Source organism: Sorghum bicolor, chromosome 1 (assembly GCF_000003195.3).
Source record: "Sorghum bicolor cultivar BTx623 chromosome 1, Sorghum_bicolor_NCBIv3, whole genome shotgun sequence".
NCBI classification, from domain to species: domain Eukaryota; kingdom Viridiplantae; phylum Streptophyta; class Magnoliopsida; order Poales; family Poaceae; genus Sorghum; species Sorghum bicolor.
The window spans coordinates 57,373,706-57,399,725 of record NC_012870.2 but is presented as its reverse complement, the minus strand read 5'-3'; the positions used below and the strand labels follow the sequence as shown (position 1 = coordinate 57,399,725).

Here is a 26,020-nt window from a genome sequence, read left to right as displayed (position 1 = left end):
TTCATTAAGAAGTCATCAGCTGGATTCTGTATTATATCAGTTTATGTTGATGACCTCAATATTATCGGAAATGGATCCGATATTGATGAAGCACGTCATCATTTAAAGACGGAGTTTGAGATGAAAGATTTGGGTCAAACCAAATTTTGCTTGGGTTTACAACTTGAGCACTTACCTTCTGGTATATTCATATACCAATCTACCTATGTCCAAAAGATATTGAAAAAATTCAATATGGACAAGTCATATCCAACAAAAACACCGATGGTAGTAAGGTCCTTAGATGTGGAAAAGGATCCATTTAGACCTCGGGAAGAGAATGAAGAGATATTGGGACCACATTTCCCATATCTCAGTGCCATAAGAGCACTAATGTATCTTGCTAACAATACCCGGCCGGATATTGCATTTGCAGTAAATCTGCTGGCAAGACATAGTGCTGCACCTACCAAGCGCCATTGGATAGGAGTCAAAACGGTATTTAGATATCTTAATGGCACAAAAGATCTTGGTTTATTCTATAGCAGAAATCAAGATCCAATTTTGTTAGGATATACAGACGCTGGTTATCTATCAGATCCACATCATGGTAGATCCCAGACGGGCTTTGTTTTCTTACAAGGTGGGACAGCAATATCTTGGAAGTCTTCAAAGCAGACACTAACGTCCACCTCTACCAATCACTCTGAAATAATAGCTTTATATGAAGCATCACGCGAATGCGTATGGCTTCGCAGAGTAATTCACCACATAACGCAATCATGTGGTATTGGTACAGCTGAGACACCGACGATTATCTTTGAAGATAATTCGGCTTGTGTTACTCAGATGGAGTCAGGATATATTAAGAGTAATATGACTAAGCATATTATTCCCAAATTATTCTACCCTCATGAGCTCCAAAAGAATGGAGAAATAGAGATCTTGCAAACAAAATCTTGTGATAATCTAGCAGATATTTTCACAAAATCTCTGCCATACTCCACATTCAAGAAATGTGTTGATGGAATTGGTATGAGAAAGCTTAAAGATTTGCAAAGATCAGGGGGAGAATCTCTCTAAAAGATATTCTACTTCATCATTATATTATACTCTTTTCTTTTATATGAGTTTTACTCTATTAAGAGCTTTCTCACATAAAGTTTTTAATGAGGTAATAGTAACACAAGGTGATTGTCATATTATCTATTTTTCCTCATTGAGGTTTTTCAAGGATAATATTTGACATTTTGATCTCTGATCAAATTGTTTTAGACTAAGTCTTTAGGTAACCTAAAGGGTCTATTAACATTGATTTCGTATATCATGGAGTTTCTCCTTATTTTTCCTACTGGGTTTTTAAGGAGTTTTGCCTGGTATATCAATATATTTTGGATTTTTCTCACAGGGTTTTTCCAAAGATTCAAGATATTTACTGATGAACAAGCAACGGTGCCAAAGGAGATCAATTGATCAAGGGGGAGTGTTAGGATTAATTAGAATAATTAATTAGATGATCAATTAGTATATTCCTGTAATTAGACATGTGCTAATTACCGAACCGTCGTCAAATCGTTTTAGGCTCCGTGGGCACCAAGGCACTATTCTTGTGTCACTGACACAAATAACTGCCTCTTGTATATATATATATATATATATATGTAAAATCACTGTTCACTGATACAATCAATCATTACATCCATCATTTTCACTTTCACTAAACAGTTTTTAGCTTTTTGGCCGGTGAAAGCGCGTGCCAGTACGTACCGCGAGCGGACGAGCGACTGGAACGAGATATCTTTGTCCGCCCGTACGTTGATCGACCATGTGTAGTAGTAGCACGTACTAGTAGTGCTCGTGTACGCATCTGCTAGCATAGCAGGCCGTCGGATTGAGAATCAATATATGTATGCCACGTTCCAGATAGAAATGCCGGGCCTGCATGCATGCGCATGCGCATGCGAATCTATTGTCTGCCGTGCGTGCGTCCGGCCGGTACGCACGGAGACGTGCTGCCCTGGCCTGCGTACGCACGGCGCGCGTGATGACTGCCGCGCCGGTCAGAGATGAGCTAGTGCCCGGCCGGCCGGCCGGATTCGCCACGGTCGAAACGCGCGCGCGACCGAATGACCGATCGAGAGAGAGGCAGCGCAGCGCAGCGTGCGGTTTCCTTGTCCTTTGTGGTCATGTGCGTGCGGGCGCCGGGCGGGCGAAATTCCCACAGCAACGGCAACGGCAACCATCTAGCTATTGCCACGGGCCGGCCGGCCGGTCGGCTGGCACCCATCTATCTACGTGCCATGTGCCAAGTGCCAACTCGATCCGGCCCGGTCAAAAGGCCATCACGAACCATGCTTGCTGCTGCTTGCTTCTCGTTTCTCGCCTCGGCACTAGCGTAGTGACGACTTGTTAGTACTGACTTGTGACGACCCAGAGTGGATCAATCACCGCGTTTTTTTTTTTTTGGCAGATAGAATTAACAGATCGGAACGACCAATTTGGAACTTACTGAGAAGGACGCAGCTAATCGAGCTGGAGGCGCATGGTGCGTGCGTGTCGCTTATTACAAGAGGTGCGAGGAAATTAGTCAGGATATCATATATGATGTTGATACTGCCGTGATGACCCAGCTGCTGGCTGTGTGTGGATCTGTACGTGCTTCTGCAAGTGAGTGGAAACCTGCAAGTAATTGCATCCTGATCGACAAATGATCCCGCCAAATCTCATCGCTGGACAATCAACTTCTGCACGCCTAAAAACTTCCTCACGCTGCAAGTGAGACCTATAAAAATCTTCTCAACTTCCAAGTTTTTCCACATCTCAGCCCTGTCGGTATATATGTATGGACATACCAAGAGTACATAGATGAGCTGCTTAGTACCACAGTAAGTATACTTTTACATTGATAATAGCATACATATGGTCTGTCTAGTCACGCAGACATCGACATGTTCATAAATGACGTGGAATGCCAATAAGCTTGCACGATACCTAGTACGTCCGATACACTCAGATGTGCTGATATTTTCGTTTGCAATTTCGGTCACTGCAAAAAGAACAAAACGAGGAATTCAGTTTGGAGCTCATTACTGAGGTCACTAAATCTGTTCTTATTCCTTATATTATTATATATTACCGATGTATTAGCTGGAGCTGGGCAAACCATCGTATCCTATCCGCGCCTTTCCACGAAATCTACCCTCGGTCGCATCGGTCAACCATGGTTTTGCTCTGAAACCAATCAAATTCGCTCAAAAAACACATAAAAAGGTCTTAAAATCTTTCAAAACATAACGGTTTTTTCAAGAGAAAAAACACAGAAGAGACCGCGGGTTTATAAATATAGCCCAGAGCGACTAAGCAAGGCCCCCATCGGGGGCAGCAGGTATTGATCTCCTGCTTGGCCTGCAGTAGCCTCCAAAGCAACCCCATCCAAAGCAGGCACTGTCAGCAGCGACGAGGCAGCGGACGACAGCCGCGACCGCGAGCGGAGCAGGGGAGGGGAAGGGAATGGAGGAGGAGCAGGGGAGGTTGACGACGATGACGCCGGGGGTCCTCAGGTTGTTCGGCGTGGACGTCCGCTGGGGCGACGGAGGGGAACCGGAGGAGTTGCCGATGGACCTGAAAAAGAGCTCCAGCATGCCCAACCTCACCATCCACCAGCCGCTGCTGCCGCCGGGGGAGGCCGGAGACGGCAAGGGGTACGCCTCCGACGACGCGGAGCTGGCGTCCGGCCAGCAGAAGCGCCGCCGCCGCAAGGCACAGGAGAGGAAGAAAGGTGAGCTTTATTTTTTCCCCCCCTTCTCTCCTTCTCTCGGTCTCCCGGATTCGATCGATCGATCGCTTTCTTTGTTCCTCTTCTTGTCGAGGACCGACGATAATCCCAGAATGGATGGATTCCAACGAAAAACGTTGTCCTTAATTGGATTCAGGAATCAACCAGTAAACATTCATTACACACACGACACACCGGAAGTACTGCATCTACGTGCGAGTCAACGCCAGTTCTTGCAATCCAGAAATATACTTATTAGTACTGTGAATTGATCTGGTGTTTATGTACTGCTTGGTCGGTGAAATCGGGGCAGGAATTCCATGGACGGAGGAGGAGCACAAGAAATTCCTGGAAGGCCTAAGGAATCTGGGCAAGGGGGACTGGAGGGGCATCTCCAAGGGCTTCGTCACCACCAGGACGGCGACGCAGGTGGCCAGCCATGCCCAGAAGTACTTCCTCCGGCAGACCAACCCCGGCAAGAAGAAGCGCCGGGCGAGCCTCTTCGACGTCGGCATCGCTGACTTCAACTACATGGACGATCAGGTGAGCACTCTGTCTGATACTGTAATGATTCCAATGGCTGTCAGATAGTATATCTTGGAGCCAATAACGCTAATTAATCCTCTCTTTTTCCCCCTTTTTGTTTCAATTTCAGGTGCCAAGCCCTCAGAGAAGCATTGTTACCAAGCCGGCTCCTACGCAGGAGATAATTCATACCGACCGTGGCGATGTGCCCTATAGAGGCGACTTCGGGGAGATTTTAGGCAATAACATGCAGGTAAGGACTAAGGACATATTCATGTATTAATTAGGAGTAAAACGTTACAATCTGAGCATGCAAAAACTGACAAGTGAACACCTGATTCAATTCTTCCGGCAGGTTAATCATCAACTAACTGATTATTACTACTTCAAGAAGGACCCAAATGTTCACTTGGAGACATCGCTCTCCATGGCCTCCGGCCTGGAAACAGCCTCATCATCCACCAACAGTCTGAACCTCAGCATCATCGCCGTCGACAGTCTGGAGCTCAGCATCGCGCCCCCTGCTCGGTGCGGCTGCGGTGGCCTGGCAGGGGCCATCAAAGTCCTGTGACTTTGGGGACGCCGCCGAGCTACTCGCATCGGCTCCCAGACTCCTGCGAGCCCTGCGTTCAGTATCACCTCGATCGTCAGGCTGCCGCAGCCAGCAGTTCCCGTCTTGTTGGTCTTTGTCATGCTAATTTTGTGTGTTGTTCGTCGATGGCGTACGTGCTGGTTTTCTGTAGTTCCGTGTGATACTATGCTCCTACTAGCAGCTGTAGCAGCAGTGGTGGTGCAGAAGGAATGTTTGTGAAATTGCATGCATGCTTAAGTTTTGGCTGGTTCGTTTTCGTTGGTGCAAAACTGTATGTTGCGCAAGAAATCGGATTGACAGACTACTAGCCGATGCTAGTTTGCACTGTACTGCTATGTACTGTCAGTAGTACGTCCTGAATTGCAATGCATTGTACTACCTGTAGTATGTACAGTATGTGAATGAAATCAACTAATCAAGGGAGGGGAATCAACTGGGATTAGCCGATTGGGTTGGGGGGTTGATGGGTCCCTGTCTCCTTGCAAGTGGGTTCGTTTCTTGTTCCAATCCGAGGAGGCAGCGAGCGCAAGGAGTCGTGTGGCTCTGAGCTCCCGATGCACCCCCCCAACAATAATTGGGCCATCCCGTCGTTGGTCGATGTGTGTGACCGTATGGCAGCGAACAAAGATGAGATGAGATGCCGCTCTGAATCAAAGGAGCACAGTCTATCCACAACAGAAACAGAAACAGAAACAGACAGGTAAAGATGAAGGAAGGGTGAGGTCGAATCTGGAACGGGATATGTGGATCTCGCCAGGGATATGTGGTCCGTCCACGCACGAGCACGAGCACGAGCACGAGGGACGACGGGCAGAGAACGGCGGGTGAGAGGCCCGCGTGCGGCGCCATCAGCCCATCACCGTCGTGCGCGCAACGCGGACGTGGCCACCAACGGCCACCCACACCGGGGCGCCGGGACCCATCGAGGTGGCTTTTTTGGCCGCCGCTGTTTTGCTCCCGCGCGGCCGCGACCACTTCACCGTCCGTCGACATACCGACGGCAGTGGTAGAGGGGGGGCCCCGGCCGGTGCCCCACCGCCACCGGTGCGCGGCGGTGCTGGTGGAGGGTCGACGACACACATGACACACCGTTAGCTTTAAGGCTTTCAGCAAAAGGAATGGGGATTGGGGGATCGATAGAAAAATGGTCGCGAGGATCATGAGATAGCGCTCGCCGACCTTTCACGAGATTGGGAAGATGATCTGATCTCCGAAGATAAGGTGCAGATTTTGACCATTTTTTTAATTATTTTTTTGGTTTTGATTTGCTTCTGGGTTTGCTTCGAACCAGGCCGAGAGTCTGTGCTCCTCGATCTCGAGGTGGCCGGCCAGCGAGGGCACCGTACTTCCTCACGCTGCATGTACAAGGTCGGAAGGAACACGTTACAATATACAACCAGATTATAACCTAGGAATGGGCGAAAAATTCTTGCGCTGCGCCAACGTTGGTAGCTAGAGTACTGTAGATTTAGATACTCTAGACTACACTCCAGTACCACTGGCACGATAGCATAGTCAAAGCATCAAAGGGCAAGGTCGCAGAAAAAAACAAAAAAGTTATCTTTTTTTTTGGAAAAAAAATAAAGCTAGTCAATGCGTGAATCGCGTACAGATCCTAGTTGACCCAACTTACGGAGTAGTAGTTCACATGGTGGACGTGCTTGTGTTCGGTGTTCCCAAGGTGCCAGGTGCTGATTGAGAAAGGGTTATCGTCGTTCACATGGCACGATCACAGGCGACGCGGATCTGGTAGAAGGAATCAGAGTTCATCACCTTTAGATGCAGTCGAAATTTAGTGACGACACGAGCGAGGGACCTGGTAGCTAGAATCAGTTGGATAATTGGATACGTTTATGATTAATTTCAGAACATAAATCAACATGAAAATAGATACTCATGTAAAACTCTAACATACTAGTTAAATTGAACATCAACAACATAACAACCGTATGGCGCAAACAACCAATGTATGGAAATAATAGATTGGATCACATTGTATACCTACTTCTAGATTCAGCAGAGAATTAGCTATGCGATCTCTGCCAAATTGGGCCTCACTATGATGTTGGTCGACTTCTTCAACGAGGTTCATTGGTTTATGTGACTTTATTTGAATATAGGCCTTGTTTAGTTCATGAAATGTTTTAGATTCGGTTATTATATTATTTTTGTTTTATTTGATAATTAGTGTCTAATTATAGACTAATTAGCGTCCAAAGATTCAATGTGATATGACGAAAAGAAAAATTTGGGGAACTAAACAGGCCCATAGTAGGTGGACGTTGGATTTTGAGTAGATGGACTAGATTGGAATATATTTTCTTTGATTTAGAACTCATTTGGTAGAGCACTGGCTCCTCTTAAGAGGTCTCTGGTTCTAGCCCTCATATGTAGCAGCTTCACTCATGGAGTTCGAGTCGTTTAACAAAATGTTTGGCAAAAACATATGTGGTAGCAATTTTATAATAATTTGTATTAGATTTATGAGGAGGATATCAGAGAAGCTATTTTCTCTACCTCCGACTCCTCTATAAAAAATAGCTCCGACTTCTTATGACCATTTTTTAATGCCCCGTAGGGCTCCTTGTGAGAAGCTGAAAAAGCTGGAGCCTATTGGGGGCCTTAATTTAGAGTAAGGATGGATGTGTAAATAGTTGGACCTTTATTGGATTGTTTTGATTTGGATATGGATATAGAGCTTGGTTAGATTTTGATTACTAAAACTTAGGCAAGCCAAACTTTTTGTAGGCATTTGGTTTGCTACTAAATTTTGCCAACATATTACAGTTAGCATGCTAAATCTATGGTAATTTTTTTTGCCATACTTTTGATAACTTTTTCTTGCCAAAACTTTGGCATGGCAACTTTTGGTGCCAACCAAGCGGGCACTAAGGCCCTCCACAATGTATTGCTTAAGCGCTGCTAAAAGAAGAGAGATTATCATGGAGTCACTCCACACACCGCGACCACCGATGCTAACGCTAGCAAAACATGGAGCGGCGCAAGTACTTGCAGCGATGCCATCTCTTAAAAGAAGTATTTTTTACTGTTGATTCCAACTACCACAACGCATGCTAGATGAGCTCAAAGACTCTTGAATTGACTGTTACGCATGACCTACTGTACTTCTAGTGATGCTTGCACGTTGTAGGATTTGTATAGCGATGCCAAATACTAAATGTGATGCCTGTTTTTCGTAGCACCACTCCACATTGTGGAGAACTGGAGAGCCTAAGATCAATTGCCAGGCCCGTGCTAGGAAGAAATACAATGCTCTCCAGCGTAGTTCCGGTCTACTGACATGCCAGGCCCGTGCTACCTAACCTTGCCGACGTGAAGGGCGAGCACAAGCCTAAATGGGCCAGCCCATCTTGCGGCCTTTCCTGGCTGCTTTCGTTGGTCGCTCTCCCGTTGCCTGCCCTTGTTGGATTGGATCAAGCTGTGACTGTCCAGCCCGGATTGAAGCCCAACGATTGCAACTTGCGGTCCGCGACCTCCCCTCCTCCGCCCTCCTGTCGCCGGCGTCCGTCGCCCGTCGTCGATGTCGAGCCCCCGGGAGCGGAGGCTTCCGCCGCCCGCGTTCCGGATGGAGAACCCCTTCAGCGTGAAGGTGCTGCAGGTCTTCACCGGATTCGGCGTCGGATGCGGCGTCGGCATCGGCGTCGGACGACCCATCTACCTAGGTAATGAATTCTCGTTTAGGTGACTGAGATGAGTTCAGATAAGTCGAATCGGTCATAGGTAGCTGAGTAGTGTGCTTTGGGTTGGCATTTCGTGGTACAGTTGACTGTCGAAGTAGGGGCTGTCTCCTCACTGACTGTGGCATTCCGTCGAACAGTTCGTGTTGTGTGTAAATTAATCGAATAAAGCTATATGTTTTGAGATCGAGATTACTGCGTTTCGAAATATATAACTATATGATTGGTTCATGCTTGTAATTCTGGTACCTGCACGTCAAATGCAGTCTTGAGCTTGATAGGGTAATGGATTAGTTTCATGATCAACTTCTTGTCTAAGCGGTTAGTTTCTGTATCGATGGTCAGGTATGATACCTGGGCTTCAGCAAGTTATGAGTGCTACAAGAGGAGCCACAGATACTTTTTCTGGTGTCACAAGGCATGTCAATTCCGCGGTAGGATAAGAGTAGCACTTTTCTGTGCCCACAAATGCACAAGCACAATGTTAATCTGATCCTTTATTTGGTCATTATCTGAGTGTGATATATCTCTGTTTTTGTGTTTTAGCTAAGGACGGCTGGGTTAAAGAACATCGAAGCAGGGATTGGCTGTGGAGTTGGTATAGGCCATGGTTTTGGAATAGGTATATGTTTCAGCTATTTTAAATAATTAACTCTGTAAATCTCTCTGTCCATGTTCTTATAAGAACTATCCTCGCTTATCTTCAATTATGATGCCTTGTCTCCAGTTCAGTTTCCTTTACTTCTTTCCCTGTTAAATCCAGAGCAACAGTGTATACATGCCTTTTTCTCGCCTATTCCTTCTCATAAAACTAATGCAGGACTTATGTAATTGTTCTTACATAGTGATCCTTTGGTTCATTTTCTGTGCCTCATTTGCGGTTCTGTTCATTGCATGCGTGTAGTTAGTTCATCTATCCTTTGAGCCTTACTCCAATACCTTTTCATGATAACGGAGGAGACTGCCTTTTCATTTCTTGCAGCAAGCACTATCCATAAGTTGTGTGTATGGCCATTTCTTCCACTGCTGCAATGCGTTCAGCTGGTTTTTACCACTTACCTTTTCCTGCACCAAGTTGTGAAGTTGCTTCCTGTGAGATTAAGCAAAACTAATAAGTATCTCTTCAACTTTCAGGAATCGCATTGAAGCCACGAGTGCTTCATGGAATTCAGTCATCTGTTGGGGTACAAATATGAACTGTAGTTTGCCCCCAATTTTTCTCTTTCCATTTTCAGTGCATTAACATTGACAACATTAGTTTTTTTCCTTAGGAGATTATGTCCAAATTGACGTCAAAGTTAAAAGATACCCCTGAGATGCCGTCTTCATCAAATCCTATGGCTCATTCTTTTACTAGCAATCAACAAACTCATAATGGCATGTCCATGGATCTAGAGGCTAAGACTGCAGAAAGTAATTTGAACCACACTTCAAGTTATGAAATGTCAAGAGTACCTACTCAGCCAGAAGCATTGACTGCAAGTCGAACTGAAAAGGTCATTGCCAATTTTCTACAGAGTCCACTGTTCCAGAATGATACAAAGATGGACTTCAGAGATGCTGTACGCGCTAAAACATTCTTAAGCATATTGTTTGTCCCATTGTAGCTTCATCTATGTCTTTTGCTGCTCAAGTTGAATGAACGATTTTCTCTGTACAATTTTACAGCCTGGAAATTTACATGGAATGGATAGTGTACTTCAGTTGGTGAGTTCAGTCACTATTATGATGCTTGCTTGGCAATTCTAACCATTTTTCTTGAATTCTTGTGTTGTGTTTTACTCGTTCATCCCAATTTTAGCCCAAAATGTTCTGCCTCTAATCCTTTTAGCTACTAAAAGTTCTCATTACATGTAGGGAGACAGTAGAGAACCATTTGGTGGTTGGTTATTCTTTTTGGTCATATTGTATTTCTGTTAAGATTAGCTCACAACTAATTGTCTTTCCTAGCAAAATGCAAGCCTACTGGTTCTGAATTTCTTGCTTTTCCAGGTACTGAAGCACCAAAAAGTTATTGAGGAACTGCGAGAGGAAAATGAAAATCTGCGTCAGATTCTCATAGAAGAGCTTAAGGTTTCACCAACCAAATTACAAATAGGTCATAAAACTGGAGTGAAGGCCTACTATCCATGCTCAGACTGCTTTGAATGCCGCCGCAGAAGTCGGAAAACAACCAGATAGCAGTGGGCATCGCCTTTCTGCATTTTAGCAAAATTTTGATAGTTTTTTCAGTAGCTTGCAGTACTTGATTTCATCCTCTTTGAGAAAATCCAGATCAACTCTGATTGTTCAGTACAGTTGTCAGTAATGATATCCATTTCATTAGAACAATTCTCTTTGAGAAAATGTAGATTAACTCTGATTGTAAAGTACAGTTGCCAGTAATGATATCCATTAGCTGTGTGTAACGTTTGCTCCTCCAATTGATGCAGAACTCATTGTTCTGAATGTCTGAATGTAAGAAGGATGACACGATGCTCTTATCGCTGTTTCTTTACTTGTGCACAATTGTACTAATCTTATAAATAGAGTCAGGTGTTTATTCAGTGCTGTATGTAATATGTATGCTACTCTCTGGAATACGTGGGGCTTCAAGCTTGCAATTGCAAGGGTTGGCTAAAATAACACTATGGCCTTGTTTACTTCCAAAATTTTTTGCAAAATAGAAATATTAGCACTTTCATTTGTATTTGACATATATTGTCCAATCGTATATTAACTAGGCTCAAAAGATTCGTCTCGCAAATTACAGGTAAACTGTCTAATTAGTTATTATTTTTATCTATATTTAATGTTGCATGCATGTGCCGCAAGATTTGATGTGACGATGAATCTAAAACTTTTTGCAATTTTTTTTAGAACTAACCTATAACAGACACATTTTTACCCATCAGAGTCGTGTTGGTCCCACGCGTAAGCGCCTCATTCAGAGTCATGTGGGTGTGGGTCCCACGCGTAAGCGCCTGGATAGCTTTCGCTCGCTGGAGTTGTGTGTACACTAGCTGTGTGGGACCGTAGCAATTACGAGTCCGAGATGGAAAGCTCGGGCGGGAAACGGCACGCGTTCGCACCGCACTGGCATCGCCGCTCCCAAAAACTCCACTAGCGCACAAATTTTCCCGCCTCCCGTTGCCCTCCGATCCACAAAACTCAACAACTCGGAGGACCAAATCGCAAAAGCATATTCCCCCTCTTGTGGAACAGAAGAAGCAAGCGAGAGAAGAACACAGCTCCAAGCCAAACCTCGCCGGCCTCCGCCTCCATTCCATGCCTAGTCAATCAGATCCCCGCGCCTCGCCCTCTACGATGGACTCCGGCGGGGGTTCCTCGGCGGAGATGGAGCGGGCCTGGCACCTCCTCACCGTGCTCATCCGCCTCGGCCGCCCCGCCGCCCCCTCGGAACTCGCCGCCGCCGCAGCGCCCTCCATCTCGACGCGCGCCGTCGAGCAGCTGTGTTGCTTACCTAGGTCGCCACTATGGATCTCTGACGACGGCGTCGTGACGCCCTCCGAGACGGCCGTCCAGGCGTTTCTGAGGTTCATGGGATGGGATATCCCGAGGCCTAAGGTGAGCCTGAGACCTTCGGAGGCGAGGCGGTGCTTGGGGAAGGTGTCGATTACGTATGAGCGTAAGCGGCAAGGGTCGGATGCAAGGTGCTTCAGCGCGAAGAGGCGCCGACTACTGGCAGCGGACGCAGGTAGTTTAATTTCTTAGAGAGGAGATTCACTTTTCCGTGCTCTATGCATGCTGGTTCTCGAGGGCTATCCGTTTTTTCTGAGCTCATTTCGGGAACATTTCTGCAGATTTGGTGGAGCAAACGGAGCATCAGTCGTGTCAGCTGGTTGCGCAGACCTGTACAACGGTTGCTACTGGAGAGGTATGATGTCTCTTCCTGGCTGTATGCTTGTTATTTCATTGCAGCATGTCCTAAATCAAAGATCTCGAAGATCCAAATCCCCAACAAATTGCCAATCTAGCCCTATCTGCTTTCATTTGCTTGTAGTTAGTTTGATTGGTCATTTGAAATCCTTTCATTTGTTTCCTTTTATAGGCCATCTGCACAAAATATTAGAGATATTTGGCTCTCTGTCCCGTAGTGCTTACTGGTTTTCATCAGTGGGCTGTCACAATTTCGGAGTGGTGTGGTCCATCACTAGAGTAAATGACATGGGGGATAGCTTGAAGTGAATTTTTGGCCTCTCAATCTTCAAGACATCATTTCTTTCTTGTTTTTGGTTGACACTAGTTGAGTTGAAATTCATAATTGTAATGCTTAATAAAATACTAATTGGGACACATTTTAACAAGGATAATGATGATGAAATTTCTGTGCAATATTTTCACATCCATATTGGTTTGTTCACATCCAACATGTTGTGTCATATCTGACTCAGGTACATTTGGAGGTTATGCAAAAGTTGCAGGATAGGCCTCCCACTCTCAGCACATTTCTCGGTGAACCTTCCTTGGGGTTCTCAACTGGGATTACTCTTGCTCCCAATATTGCTAAAATTACCATGCTTGGTCTTCAGCCCAAACTTTACCAGCCTCTTAGAGGTGATGATGGCACAGTTGTTGGGAACATGTCTTTAGCACTGGTGCCAACAGGTTTTTCAGATTGCCCTTGTTCTGTCAATCTTCCTCCACTGGATGCTGAGAAATTGAAAAACATCAATGTGGAAGCTGATAGTAAAAGTAACAAGATTAGTGAATCTGAACAAGTTTCCTTACTTAACTGTAGAGTAGAGGATAGTGATGATCTACGAAAAGAGTCTGTCCTTCCCATGGTCAGTCATGATGTTTTAGTTGGAGAAAGCAAATATGGGGCTGATGAAGACCTAAATCTTGTTGGCAAAAATCATGGCAGTCTGATTAATCATAATACAAAAACAACTGATAGTATTGAAGCATTTGATATGAATCTCAACCAAGCAGATGCTCTACAATACAATTCCCTAAATGATGGGCATCATCAGAATGCCCCAAGTTGTGTTCAGGAAAAGAATCCACTTGGTGCTAGTACATATGCAGAAGTTTGCACGGATAAGACAACGCAAAATTTGTTACAGCCTTCTATGGGCAACAAAGCTGGATCTATAGCACCTCAAATGAACATAAATGTTCAATCTGAAACATTACCGCAAGAAACTACAAGGCAAGATGGCATGAACAGGAAGAACCTGAATATTGTTTCTAAAAATAGAGACATCAGATATCTAAATCATGGAGAGCAGTCCTTGAACAAGGTGGAGGTCAATGTATCTAAGAATGGGCGGGATAAATTGGCTGTGAAGCAAAAGGAGAAGTGCAAGAAAAATGAACAGACAAAAGAAGATAAGGACCACAATGCAAAGACTCAAAAGGTTAGTTTGACTACATATGGTGACTTCATGATTAGTAACTTCTTTTATGCATCACTGTTTACAAGATTTTATTTATTGACCTTTTTATGTAAATCTGTTGTCATTCTGCTGCCATTGTTTTCAGGGTCATGTAGCACCAAAACCACTTCCTGTCTTCAAGGGTTTTGTCATAGAAGAGGAGGAAGGGTCTGGTAAGAATCCTGTAAATTTATTTCAGAACTATCATTTCGGTTTTTCTTTTCTAAATGCTGACCAAGTGGTGATGTTCATTATTTCAGGAGGTTATGGGACTGTTTATAGGGCTCAAAGGACAAAAGATGGAAAGACATTCGCTATAAAATGTATGAACACCAAACCACTAGTTTTGATGTGTTCATTTCTCCTTTTTTTATGAAGGCTTTTTGTGAGGAAGATATTAACTATGTATGTTTATGCTAACAGGTCCTCACCCAAATGCTCATTCGCACCATGTTAACAATGAACTAAAGATGCTGGAGCGTTTTGGGTACTAATTACCTGTCCCTCTCCCTAAAACTTTATGAGTTCTTGTTATCCATAGTAACCTTAATGTGATTGCCATGATTTCCTATGCAGAGGCAAAAGTTGTGTGATTAAATATGAATGCTCTTTGAAAAGCGGTGACCTAGACTGTTTTGTTCTAGAACATGTTGAGCATGACAGACCAGAGGTTTAGTGTTTTCTAATTTACTAGCTCTGAAGCTGTCCTATTAAGCACCCATATTTATTCATCCTTTTTTAAAGTATTTCTTTATATCACAGATTCTGAAAAAGGACATAACCTTGCTTGAGCTGCAGTGGTATGGGCACTGTCTTTTCAGAGCTCTTGCAAGCTTACATAAAGAGGTCTGTATAACTGCATGCTACCCTAGTCAACTTTTGATTTCAGTTGCTTACTTCTAATCCTGGGTATCTGATAACTAGTATTCCTGTCTCCAGGGGGTAGTGCATAGAGATGTCAAACCTGGAAACTTCCTTTTCTGTCGCAAACTGAAGAGGGGGTATCTTATTGACTTTAACCTGGCAAATGTTAGTACACTTACTGTTCTTCCTACTTAAGTCTACTATTTGCTGTTAAGTGAGTCTGAAATTTTGACATTGTGTGTTTTCCTGACCTCACATGCAGGATCTCCACCAAAAGTTCTTGAAGAACTGTAAGTTCACTTCCTAAATTTGAATAACTAATTGGTGTGTAATAGTGAATTTCTTCTCATTGTTTTCTGTCAGAATACCTTATTGTCTCAGTTTTTGACTCCATGCACTGAACACAGTTCATATTATTTTCCATGCTATTACTATCCTAGAAAAAACAAAAAAATTGGAACATTTGTCATCATGTTGGCCTAAAAGAGCATTGGATTGGAATATTGAGTTCAGATATAATCAATAGTTCAGTCCCAGAGCCGGATCCACTGGATCAGATCAAACTTTTTGTTGAAAAAGCATTGTCATAGTGATGATCCTGATAGGGTGATGAATTTCATTTAGCTTGAACACCTACATTGTACACATAAGATATCTGAGCGACAAGTGGAATGAAAAGTTTGGTTCGATACTACTTCTTTGCTCATTGGCATAATGACTTTTTTTTAATGTAACTTGGCATAATGACTTTTTTTGAAAGTAACTTGGCATAGTGACTGAACCAGAGCTACTGAAAATTTTCAACATTATGTACTGTAGTTGTTAATGGTCACTATCTGACTGGAAGTTATATTACTTAATAAAATGCTAGGAAGTGCTTATTGATTTTGTATTTTCAGATTAGTGCATATGTATTTTTGTTTTCTGCGCCTCACTGATGCAAATGAATTTTTTGTTTATTTGATTAGGCAAATCTGATGCAACTTCAAGTGGGAAGGATACCACATCTCAAGCTCTATCAACTATTGCCCCCGTAGTTCATGTCAAAGAACCAGCTGCTGATTCAAAGCAACCCCTTCCTTTGAAGAGGAAAAGATCTAATAGAAGCCCAGTGGATAGTGCACGTGCGCCTAAGATTGACAATAAAAGTAGGCATGGTAACCAAGCTGCAGATGTATCTGGTGTAACATCTGCGAAGGATCCTACAAGCACTAAAACATCATTAGATAGGTTAAAGCAGCCAATGCCTTACAAAGGGCGAAAAGAACTAATGAACTTCTTACATGAGACCATGCAAAGTCCAAAGAAAAGTACTATGCCTACTCCTGTTTCCCAAAGGAAGAGGGTTGCTGCCCCTTTTGGTAGTGTGGATCGAAAGCTCTTTATACTGACGCCAATGCCCCTGCGGTCTGGTGGTAGTGCTGTTGCTGGTTCTGGCATGTTCAACAACAAAGGTGGGTTTTCCCAGTAACTGTCTATTGCACTTTATTGCTAGTTGCCAGTCAGTGGAACATCCTTAGATATTAGATGATCTAACTAATTGGCAGTGCAGGACATGGAAAACATCGAAGAGAAGGTCCATGTGTTGGAACTAAAGGATTCCGTGCTCCAGAGGTTTGATTATGATTTCTGCTGTGCAAAGAGTATTTCATCCTTGAAGATACATATACTGAAGTGATGTTATTTCTTTGTTTTTTTTTTTTTGGTATAGGTTCTCCTTAGGTCCTTCCACCAGGGTTGTAAAGTTGATGTCTGGTCGGCTGGAGTGACGCTCTTGTATTTGATAATTGGCAGAACACCTTTTGGCGGAGATCCTGAACAGTGAGTTGACTTTTACATTACAGTGTTGTGTGTCCTCAATTTCTTATTGAAGAATGTTGCTAAAATGTTGCATTTGTCTGATAAAAGAAATATCAAGGAAATAGCGAAGCTGAAAGGCAGCGAAGAACTATGGGAAGTAGCGAAATTGCACAGCTGTGAATCTTCGTACCCATCCGTATGCTAATTCTCAACTCAAGTTATGACATCCTTCAAATAGCTTGCTGAATGATTCCTAAAACATTCCTCTTCGTTTTCAGGATCTCTTTGACGTCAAATTTCCATTGTGCCCAGTGAATCTAAGGGAGTGGTGTGCAGCCAACACACGCAGGCCAGATTTACTCGAGATGATACCTACCTCCTTTTTTAATCTTGTGGACAAATGTTTGGCCGTCAACCCCAGGTGCAGGCTCTCATCAGAGGACGCGTTGAGGCATGAGTTCTTTGCTCCATGCCACGATAGCTTCAGGAAGCCCAGGATGCTGAGGAGATCAGCTGGTTCTGATGCTGCATGTTCATCGTCTCACCAGAACACAGCACTTACAGCAAAACAATCATAGGTCGTTCCACCGTACATACCTATATATTAACACCAGTAAGCTGATTGTGACCATCTAGCTATACAGGCAAGACAATAGCCTAAATGTGTTCCCGTCTTGATGTAAGTAAACACTTGTACTGAAGACGTACTAATCCGTTGTGTTGCTAGTGTTGTACTGTAGTATACTAATATTTAACTTGGGCGTGCACCGTACACGGCAAGCGTGCGATTTGCGCCTTTTTTAGATGTACTTTTTTTTATGGAAGTAAGTTTTGTTAGTGTACTTGGCAACGCAATCCGTAGTTTTACTTCATAAAGTTTGGGGACATGATTGCACTGCTTTCACCTTATCAGGCGTATACTTAGGCCTTGTTTAGTTCTGAAAACTATTTTTGTTTTTATTTGACAAACATTATCCAATTATAGAGTAATTAGGCTTAAAAGATTCATCTCGTGATTTACAGGTAAAGTGTGTAATTAGTTTTTATTTTCGTCTATATTTAATACTTCGTGCATGTGGCGTAAGATTCGATGTGACGGAAAATCTTAAAAAGATTTTGGTTTTTTTGGGTGAACTAAACAAGGCCTTATGTGCACGACGACTTGACGAGGTCGACGTGTTCCGTTGTTTGATCACACAATTTATGCTTAACAGTTAACGTCCAGTTTTCATCGGTCAACATCATACTTCATGTTTTCTAGGAGACCATTTTCGCAGCAATTACTTACCTGTTTCGTCCTTACGTGTCCCGGAGGGCCGCAACGCCTTCGCAATCCGCATCGATCTTCTCTTATCCCTATCCAAGAGATGCTGTACCATAACAAAGCCACATGTCCATTCCCCCGGTGAAAGACAGGCACTTCGGCTTCAGCAACGTCAAAGTTTTCATACCAGAAACCTTTCGTTCAATCACCGTATATTTGAACAAGAATTTGTCTGCAATTCTAAAGTATCACGTAGAGGTTATCTAATTTTGTTTGCAAAAAGTTCTTAGTTCGAAACATGCGAGGATGAAGCAATATCATAGCTTTGATAAAACCGGCGCTCAGGCAGTAGGTTTGACATACTTCTGAAAACACAATCGTTTCTGTCTGAAATGGAGCCGGGACAGCCTTAGGTGGTTGTTCATTGAGATCTCCTGTTCATTTATAGATCAAAGGGCTCAGAGAAAAAACTGCAGTCCCATTTTTGGTAGAAATCATTGAGCTGCTGATCCGAGGCAATTTTGGGAATGACTTGGAACCTAAGCTATTTTCCATTGTTCCTTTTCGTTTAGATATTATAAACGACCTCTGTCCTGAAATATATAAGTGACCGAAGTTCAAAATTTCTATCAAAATACAAAGTATTGTAGGTCCTCAACACCCACCTCTCTCTTTCGTTTTGACAGAAAATATGAGATTCCTTTTAATCTTAGCTTCACCAAACAAACAACTAATAATTAAGGAAAATAACAACTAAACTACTCCCTCAATCCCAATTACTTTTATTTTGTCTTAAAATCGCTTGGATACCTTGGATCTTTGGATGAATGGAGCATGAATTAGTAGAGGCTTAGACCTATCTTGTTTCATAAAAAAGGAATGGCTTAGAACATGAGTATTCTTATTACTTCATTTGTGCAAAATTCTAGGTAGGTTTCTCCGAAGTGAATCTTTTAACTTTGATTATTTTGCAAGATTTTATGAAAACTATAAACTGTTTATTGTGCTAGTAGTTGAAAATACCCGTACATGATTATCACGTACAGAGCAGGGTATCCATGCTGCAATACCAGAGCCTGCTGCAGCGCACAAGCAAAGGGAGGCCATGCAATTCAGGGTGAGGCCTCCTATCACAATACAATACCACAGCTGCGGACGTGGAAACACCCAACTACTCCCAACCAACCAGGCTTGGAGCCGTCGAGTCGAAGGTTCTGGGCCACGCCGCCACAAAAGGGGAAGGAACAAGGCCTTCTTCGCCCCCGATGCCTCCGCTGCTCACCTCACCCGCCTCCGCCTCCTCCCCTCTCCTCCTCGCCTCCCGCGTCGGCGCTCTCCACCACCGCGCCGCCGCCTCGGTCCACTTCCTCGCGCCGCGCAGGAAGACCCGCCCGAGCCCGACCCCGGGCCCCGCGATGAGCTGGCTTGGGAAGCTGGGCCTGAGCGGGCTGGGCGGCAGCCCGCGCGCGTCGGAGGCGTCGGCGGCGCTGGCGCAGGGGCCCGACGAGGACCAGCCCGCGCCCGGGAACGAGTTCGCGCAGTTCGGCGCCGGCTGCTTCTGGGGCGTGGAGCTCGCGTTCCAGCGCGTGCCGGGAGTCACGCGCACCGAGGTCGGCTACAGCCAGGGCAACCTCCACGAGCCGACCTACGAGGACGTCTGCACCGGCGCCACGAACCACAACGAGGTCGTCCGCGTGCAGTACGACCCCGCCGCCTGCAAGTTCGACGACCTCCTCGACACCTTCTGGGCGCGCCACGACCCCACCACGCCCAACCGACAGGTCAGCGATACCCAGGCACTTGATTTTGAGACAGAATTTTGGGGGTTTTGATGCGAATTTGTGAACGATTTTACGGGGGATTCGGAATTAGGCTGCTCTTTCGTTAGGTTCGTCTGTTCGATGGGGGCAGTCGGCACTGGAACAAATAAATTCTGTTGCGAAAAAAAAAAAATTGGACAAACAAAAAACTCGTCGCCTGAGAGATTCGAACTCTCGCGGGGAAACCCCATGTACTTAGCAGGCACACGCCTTAACCACTCGGCCAAAGCGACGCTTCTGGTAGACCGTGTCGCTGTGGAATCTCCCTTTTTCAGGAAGAACAAGAACAGGGGTAAGGACTGGTGTAGGCTTGTAGTTGTAGCACTAGAAGTCTATAACTAAGGTTGCCATCGTTGGTTGCTATGGATGTATCAAGGTAGCGGGCACTGCTTCCTGTAGGAGGGACTGCCATTGATCAATGATCAACCATCATGGCTCTCGAGTCCAATCTGGTATCCTTAGTTGATTGCAAATTTACAGAGACACTTGAATTTGAGAAAATGGCAGACCACGAGATGTTTGGGAGTACTATAGTCCTACAACTTCAGCTTTCGTACTAGTTCTTGTGTTAGACTAACAGTCGTGTGGTGCATGATTTACCTTGAGCTGCAGTTTCTATTTCTGGCCTATCTACAATCTTGCTAGGGCGTCATCAACCTATATACTGAATCGATGTGTTTCTAACAGTAACCCTGCATCCAACTTCTGTGCTAGATAAGCTTTTCTTAAGTGTTAATCTGAATCTCTGAGCAACCAAAGCATTGTTTGAATCTGGCATCGGAACTTGTCTCTGAATAATCGCATAAGCTAAAGTAGTTAAGTCAATCAATTCTTTGAAGCATGTCTGACAGGAATAAGTTTCTGACGACATACTTGCATGTAGGGCAATGATGTTGGAACCCAGTATAGGTCAGGGATCTACTTCTACACCCCGGAGCAAGAGAAGGCGGCAAGAGAATCCCTGGAGAAGCAGCAGAAGCTTCTGAACCGGACAATCGTCACTGAGATTCTACCGGCGAAGAGGTTCTATAGAGCAGAAGAGTACCATCAGCAGTACCTGGAGAAGGGTGGCCGCTTCGGCTTCAGGCAGTCTGCATCCAAGGGCTGCAATGACCCCATCCGTTGCTACGGATGATCCAAATGGACCTCTACGTGCATGGTGTGAATCGTGCCTGAATAAGGGATGCATCAAAGCCAGATTTTATACTGCTTTCCTAGATTTGTTTGGCCACTATTGAACGGCTGCAAGAGTTTAGCTATATAACATGGTACTCCAATCATCGTGTACAAAACCAGGCTTGGGAACCTAATATAGTCCATGCAAGTGCGAGTGAGATTTAAGCTTAAACCGATTCTTGTTGAATTGTACCAGCTTTAAGAGCAAAACCGATGGGAAGTTTGGAGTGATAGTACTAGTATATTTCTGGAAAATATGTTTCTGATTTCATTATGGTAACTGAATGCAACGCAGACTTCTGTGAGAAATATTAATAAACCATAATGAAATCAGCAGTCTGACGTTGCAACGAGTCATCCAATGGTTGTGAGAAACTTCAGACTTCTGATTTCATTCTGCTGAGAGAAAATATTAATAAACCATAATAAATCTACGAGTCATCTAATGGTTCTAATTATAAACCATAAATATTAATATTTTTTAAAATATATCTAATCAAAATATTTGATTTATCGAGAAGTGAGAATGTCACAAATTTTGCAATGGAGGGTGTAAATATATTGCATTAGAGTGGCAATACAAATAATTAACGCTCAAAAGAACATAATAATAGAGTACCATATACTAAGGTCTTGTTTAGTTCCAAAATTTTTTTAGGAAATCGACACTGTAGCACTTTCGTTTGTATTTGACAAATATTGTCTAATTATGGACTAACTAGACTTAAAAGATTCGTCTCGTTAATTCTGATCAAACTGTGCAATTAGTTTTTATTTTCGTCTATATTTAATACTTCATGCATGCGTCTAAAGATTCGATGTGACGGTAAATCTAAAAAATTTTGTAAATTTTTTTGGAACTAAACAAGGCCTAACAACACACATAGAGCATAAGAGACTGGAGGACAACCACCTGCCTTTTCTTTATCTCAGGCAAGCCATGGTATGCTTGTCCACCGCGGCTACACTGGCTCAGATCCGTTGTTTGCCTAACGCCTTCTTTAGTTGGAAAAATATTTTAGTTTAGGTACTCTATCACTTTTGTTTATATTTAATAATTATTGTTTGATCATAGACTAATTAGGTTTAAAAGATTTGTCTCGCAAATTATAGACAAACTATGTAATTAGTTATTTTTTATCTATATTTAATGTTTTATGCATGTGTCGTAAGATTTGATGTGACACGGAATCTTGAATATTTTTTAGGTACTAACCAGACCTAACTTCATTTGATCGTTTACAACCCTAAAACTAGATTCATTGCACAGTTTATTTATAAATCACGAGATGAATCTTTTAAGTCTAGTTACTCCATAATTGAACAATATTTGTCAAATAAAAACAAAAGTGCTACAATGTCAAAATCTAAAAACTTTTTGGATTTAAACAAGGCCTTATACCTTATATCGAATATTTGGACATCACTTGCATAAGACTTGCACTTATCAAATCTATAATGGGAATTCTTGCATTTGGTCCAACCTTGGTGCCATATATAGGACCAAATTGATTTCCATTTGAAAATTCTAGTTACCCACAAGCTTTGAGTTTATCTAAGCTTTGAGTTTATCTATCGAATCTATCAGCTATTCGGTATTTTTCTTTCACAACAAATCAACAAACAGTATTTTCTCGGACATTCTACAAAGACTTGGAACACCTCTCTGATCAACACTATTTTTGCATACACGAGGCAGCTAGCTCAATTGTGCAAGGTGGAACAAAGACATGAGATCTTTCGACTCCGCTAGTACGTTGAAATGACTTATAATTTCGTTGAAATGACTTGACTTATTTGGAACGGAGTACTTTATAGAGTTGAGATGCCATTGCCGGTGAGTGTTGCACCAAACAAAACCAGGCACCATGCCTCCACCGCCCACGACCTAGTTCCCACGCCGCAAGACAAAACCAGGCACCAGAACGCTCAATTTGGGTCGTCCTCAAGCCCCGACTTTGAAAAGCCTAAGAAAGCCAGTTGTATTGCTTGGGGGTACCTCATGAAATCAATACCATAAACATATAAGATTCATAAGCAAAATGTCAAGCATTTATAAAATGCAAGGCAAGGAAGGAAATTCGGTCCACGGAAATAAGGTTTTGAGATACAGATCATAATCTTTTCAAACTCTAAATATTGCTAAAGCACAGCTGGTGCCATGCTTCCTCTGGCTCTCAAGGTTCAATGTGAAACATTCCCCCATTTACTTCTCGTAGATCCAGGGGTGCTGGCTGCTCTGCCAGTCAGCAAGGCCCTCGGGGAACCACAGGGCAATCTCCTTGTTAGCACTCTCAATGCTGTCGCTTCCATGAATGACATTCCTATAGCACAAAAAAAAGGTCTTATGAGAACTTGGCACCATAGTAAAAAAAATATATCACAGAGAATCCAAAAGGCTTAACACTACATTTCAAATTGGTTCTTCTTGATTAAATCAGAAGTGCAATACAGCAGACCTTCATCAACCAACCAGAATCAGATGCAGTGCCCTACTATTCATGGGTAAGACAAGCTTAACAGATATCACTATATCAGACTCAACAGCAACCAGACCAGACCCCACAACTAATATCAGGAAAGTACATCACATGACTGTACTGATGTTTAAAGGTTTTGTGGACTCCACATCAGATTCAGAACAAGTATAAGCTGAGATCTGGTGACCACATGCCACAGAGGATGTACCAGCTGGACCCATGAGTTGGATGTAACAAGTCATAATGCAAGCATTAAGACAGTTGAATATCAGCATGGCTGCAATCATGAGACAACCAAAAATGTTTCCATTGCCCTAAGATAGAAACAAACTACTGAACTGGGAGCCCACCTTTGGTCATAAACATCTATATACAGATTCTCAAAAAATAAATAACTGTTCCTCTAGACAAATCGTATACTAGTCAGTTAAGAATTTTAGCATCACCATGAAATACAGCAAATTTAGGATATTACTATGATGAAGGAACTCAGAATGTGAACATTTTTTACCCACAATGTACGGCAGCTCCTATTGGATTTAACAGCTTTAATTAACAAATTAAGCAATCAAGCATAACCATCGCATCACAGACATGAATAACAGTAATATAAACCATATGCTACAAAACTGGGACTGGGATCTGACCTGCCAATGTCGACAGCAAAGTCACCACGGATGGTGCCGGGCTCAGAAGCCAGGGGGTTCGTGGCGCCGATGATCTTGCGGCCAGTTGTGACGACGCTCTTGCCCTCCCAGACCATGGCCACCACAGGGCCAGAGATGATGTAGTCCACGAGGCCCTGGAAGAAGGGCTTGGAGGACAGATCAGCGTAGTGCTTCTCGGCGAACGACCTCTCCACGTTCACAAGCTTCAAGGCTGCATTTTCAGATGGCAGGTTACCAAGCAAAAAATTGTTTACAATCCGTAATCAGATTAAAGAAAACTTAGCAGCTGTGCACCAAAAAAAACTGAATTTTATCAACAGATTTTGGTAAAATGACAACTCATTTGAGCCCAAACGGTTCAATTTCCGTCTAAAGCCACAGCTTCAATCTTTACAAGAAGAAACTGTAGCTAGTTTCAGAATTCAATGTAAGTTTGAATCAAAACATGGACGCTAGATTACCCTTGAGGTAGAAGCCCTTCTTCTCGAAACGGCTGATGATCTCACCAATCTGGGGGAAAAAATCAGAATCAAGTTAACACAATCTAGTACCAAATCGGAGCACCAAGCTCGCGCGCATCACCAAATCGAATCGAATGAACGGAAACGAACTGGGAAAATATGATGCTTACGAGGCCCCTCTGGACGCCGTCAGGCTTGATCATGATGAAGGTGCTCTCCATTGCGGCGACTGCAAAAGGGCGCTGGGTCCTTGTTTGGGGGGGTTTGGTCTGGTTTTCGTCGGCGCCGTCGGAGGAAACCCTAGACGGAGGTCCTCTCTCTCATATATAGGGCCCCCGGCCCGGCAAGGCCGCCCAACGCCGACACCTCAGCGGCGTCGTCGGTCGTGCAAACCCTAGAGACTCGAGAAACCGCGTGGGCTCAATTAGACCAGTCTTTTTGGAAGCAGTAGGAGCCCAACCCACTGGATTCGCAGCATCCACCTGTGGGCTGTTGAAGGGTGGGCATTCCGGCTGATGGGCCTTCCTGAGACAACAGTTGGACGTCCAGTTCGGGTTTGGAACAAGATACTCATGGACTGCTAGTCATATATCAGTTCAAGATCCACCTCTCTATTCCTCATTCTTTCACTCTTCTGAAACTGAAGAAGAAAAGGAAACAGGACTTGCATACATGGGGGGATACATAGGGTATTTCTAATATTCTTAAGAATATCTAACTTTTTTATGCACTAAGTATGTATGTATATTATATATATATAGAGAATTTCATATTTAGCAAATAAAATTTCTCTCTCATTCTTTTTAGTCTATCCTTGTATTCTTTTTTCCACATAGGTTCTACGTTAGTTCGATTGCCAAAATTATTCTATTTTGTTGTTTCTGCGAATATGAATCTAATTATTTATCTCCAGACCACATACATATCGACTCATGCCAACAAATATTAGTACAAATCATATCTTGTTTTCAAACTCTTTTTCAATATACATGGCAACATGTATAATAAAGTATTCTTTTCGTGTGAGTGAATGAGGCATGAGTGGGAGACAATTCCATAATCCTTATTCATAAATCTCTAACCCTAGTCGACCAAGCATGACGTGGTGGCAGTATTGCTGGTTTCTAGTATCCTGAGCTCCTAGCGCGCAGGGCATGTAGTGCGGGCGCAACCTCTATCTCTATACTATGCCTACATGGCGACCGACGAGAGCACACGTCGGTCATGAGATTAGAGGCAACAGCTGAGTGGTGGCCAACCAGATACCAGCAAGAGAATACCCAAGATTAAAATCATGGCTCCGCCACTGCTTGCATATGATCTACAGCTTGTGGGACGTGTGATGGATTGTCGTCATAATGCTTGTGATTGCTCTATCTAGGGTGTAACTGCAAAGGATTTTCACATTTTCTTGTAATTGTCGACTATAGTTGTCTTCTTTGCGAACTGCAACTTCACTTGCAAGGCTACACGGAAAGACAGGCCCACACATCAACATCCCCTGAGTGTCAACAACTGGGGAAGGCGAGTTGCTTGC

At 43.6% G+C, this 26,020-nt stretch overlaps 5 protein-coding genes and 1 non-coding gene across 7 annotated transcripts; 4 read left to right on the top strand and 2 right to left on the bottom strand.

Annotated features, from left to right (window-relative positions):
- Positions 3,334-5,290, top strand: LOC8055635 (transcription factor MYBS2). Its single transcript, XM_002467434.2, has 4 exons — positions 3,334-3,757; positions 4,068-4,297; positions 4,410-4,532; positions 4,635-5,290. The coding sequence occupies exons 1-4, from the start codon at positions 3,490-3,492 to the stop codon at positions 4,848-4,850; spliced, it is 837 nt and encodes a 278-aa protein (XP_002467479.1). The 5' UTR covers positions 3,334-3,489; the 3' UTR covers positions 4,851-5,290.
- Positions 8,305-11,115, top strand: LOC8055634. Its single transcript, XM_002467433.2, has 7 exons — positions 8,305-8,554; positions 8,915-9,003; positions 9,116-9,191; positions 9,704-9,753; positions 9,841-10,131; positions 10,238-10,276; positions 10,562-11,115. The coding sequence occupies exons 1-7, from the start codon at positions 8,413-8,415 to the stop codon at positions 10,748-10,750; spliced, it is 876 nt and encodes a 291-aa protein (XP_002467478.1). The 5' UTR covers positions 8,305-8,412; the 3' UTR covers positions 10,751-11,115.
- On the top strand, positions 11,721-17,438 carry LOC8055633 (probable serine/threonine-protein kinase cdc7). 2 transcript variants are annotated; one of them, XM_021449413.1, is made up of 15 exons: positions 11,721-12,266; positions 12,373-12,446; positions 12,964-13,932; positions 14,057-14,123; positions 14,211-14,273; positions 14,374-14,437; positions 14,527-14,620; positions 14,713-14,796; positions 14,890-14,979; positions 15,077-15,104; positions 15,783-16,268; positions 16,367-16,428; positions 16,526-16,635; positions 16,723-16,810; positions 16,893-17,438. In XM_021449413.1, exons 1-15 carry the CDS (start codon positions 11,837-11,839, stop codon positions 17,190-17,192), a joined length of 3,009 nt encoding a protein of 1,002 aa, XP_021305088.1. In that variant the 5' UTR covers positions 11,721-11,836; the 3' UTR covers positions 17,193-17,438. The 2 variants fall into 2 exon arrangements, with proteins under 2 accessions (XP_021305088.1, XP_021305090.1); XM_021449415.1 differs by having other exon boundaries at positions 12,237-12,266; positions 12,621-13,932.
- Positions 19,023-21,145, top strand: LOC8058067 (peptide methionine sulfoxide reductase A4, chloroplastic). Its single transcript, XM_002467431.2, has 2 exons — positions 19,023-19,659; positions 20,582-21,145. The coding sequence occupies exons 1-2, from the start codon at positions 19,144-19,146 to the stop codon at positions 20,831-20,833; spliced, it is 768 nt and encodes a 255-aa protein (XP_002467476.1). The 5' UTR covers positions 19,023-19,143; the 3' UTR covers positions 20,834-21,145.
- On the bottom strand, positions 19,850-19,931 carry TRNAS-GCU. The gene has a single exon. It is a non-coding gene; the product is annotated as a tRNA-Ser (tRNA).
- LOC8058066 (nucleoside diphosphate kinase 1) lies at positions 22,836-24,878 on the bottom strand. The gene is made up of 4 exons (XM_002464876.2): positions 24,654-24,878; positions 24,484-24,532; positions 24,002-24,233; positions 22,836-23,198 (listed from the first exon to the last, which is right to left on the bottom strand). The coding sequence occupies exons 1-4, from the start codon at positions 24,702-24,704 to the stop codon at positions 23,081-23,083; spliced, it is 450 nt and encodes a 149-aa protein (XP_002464921.1). The 5' UTR covers positions 24,705-24,878; the 3' UTR covers positions 22,836-23,080.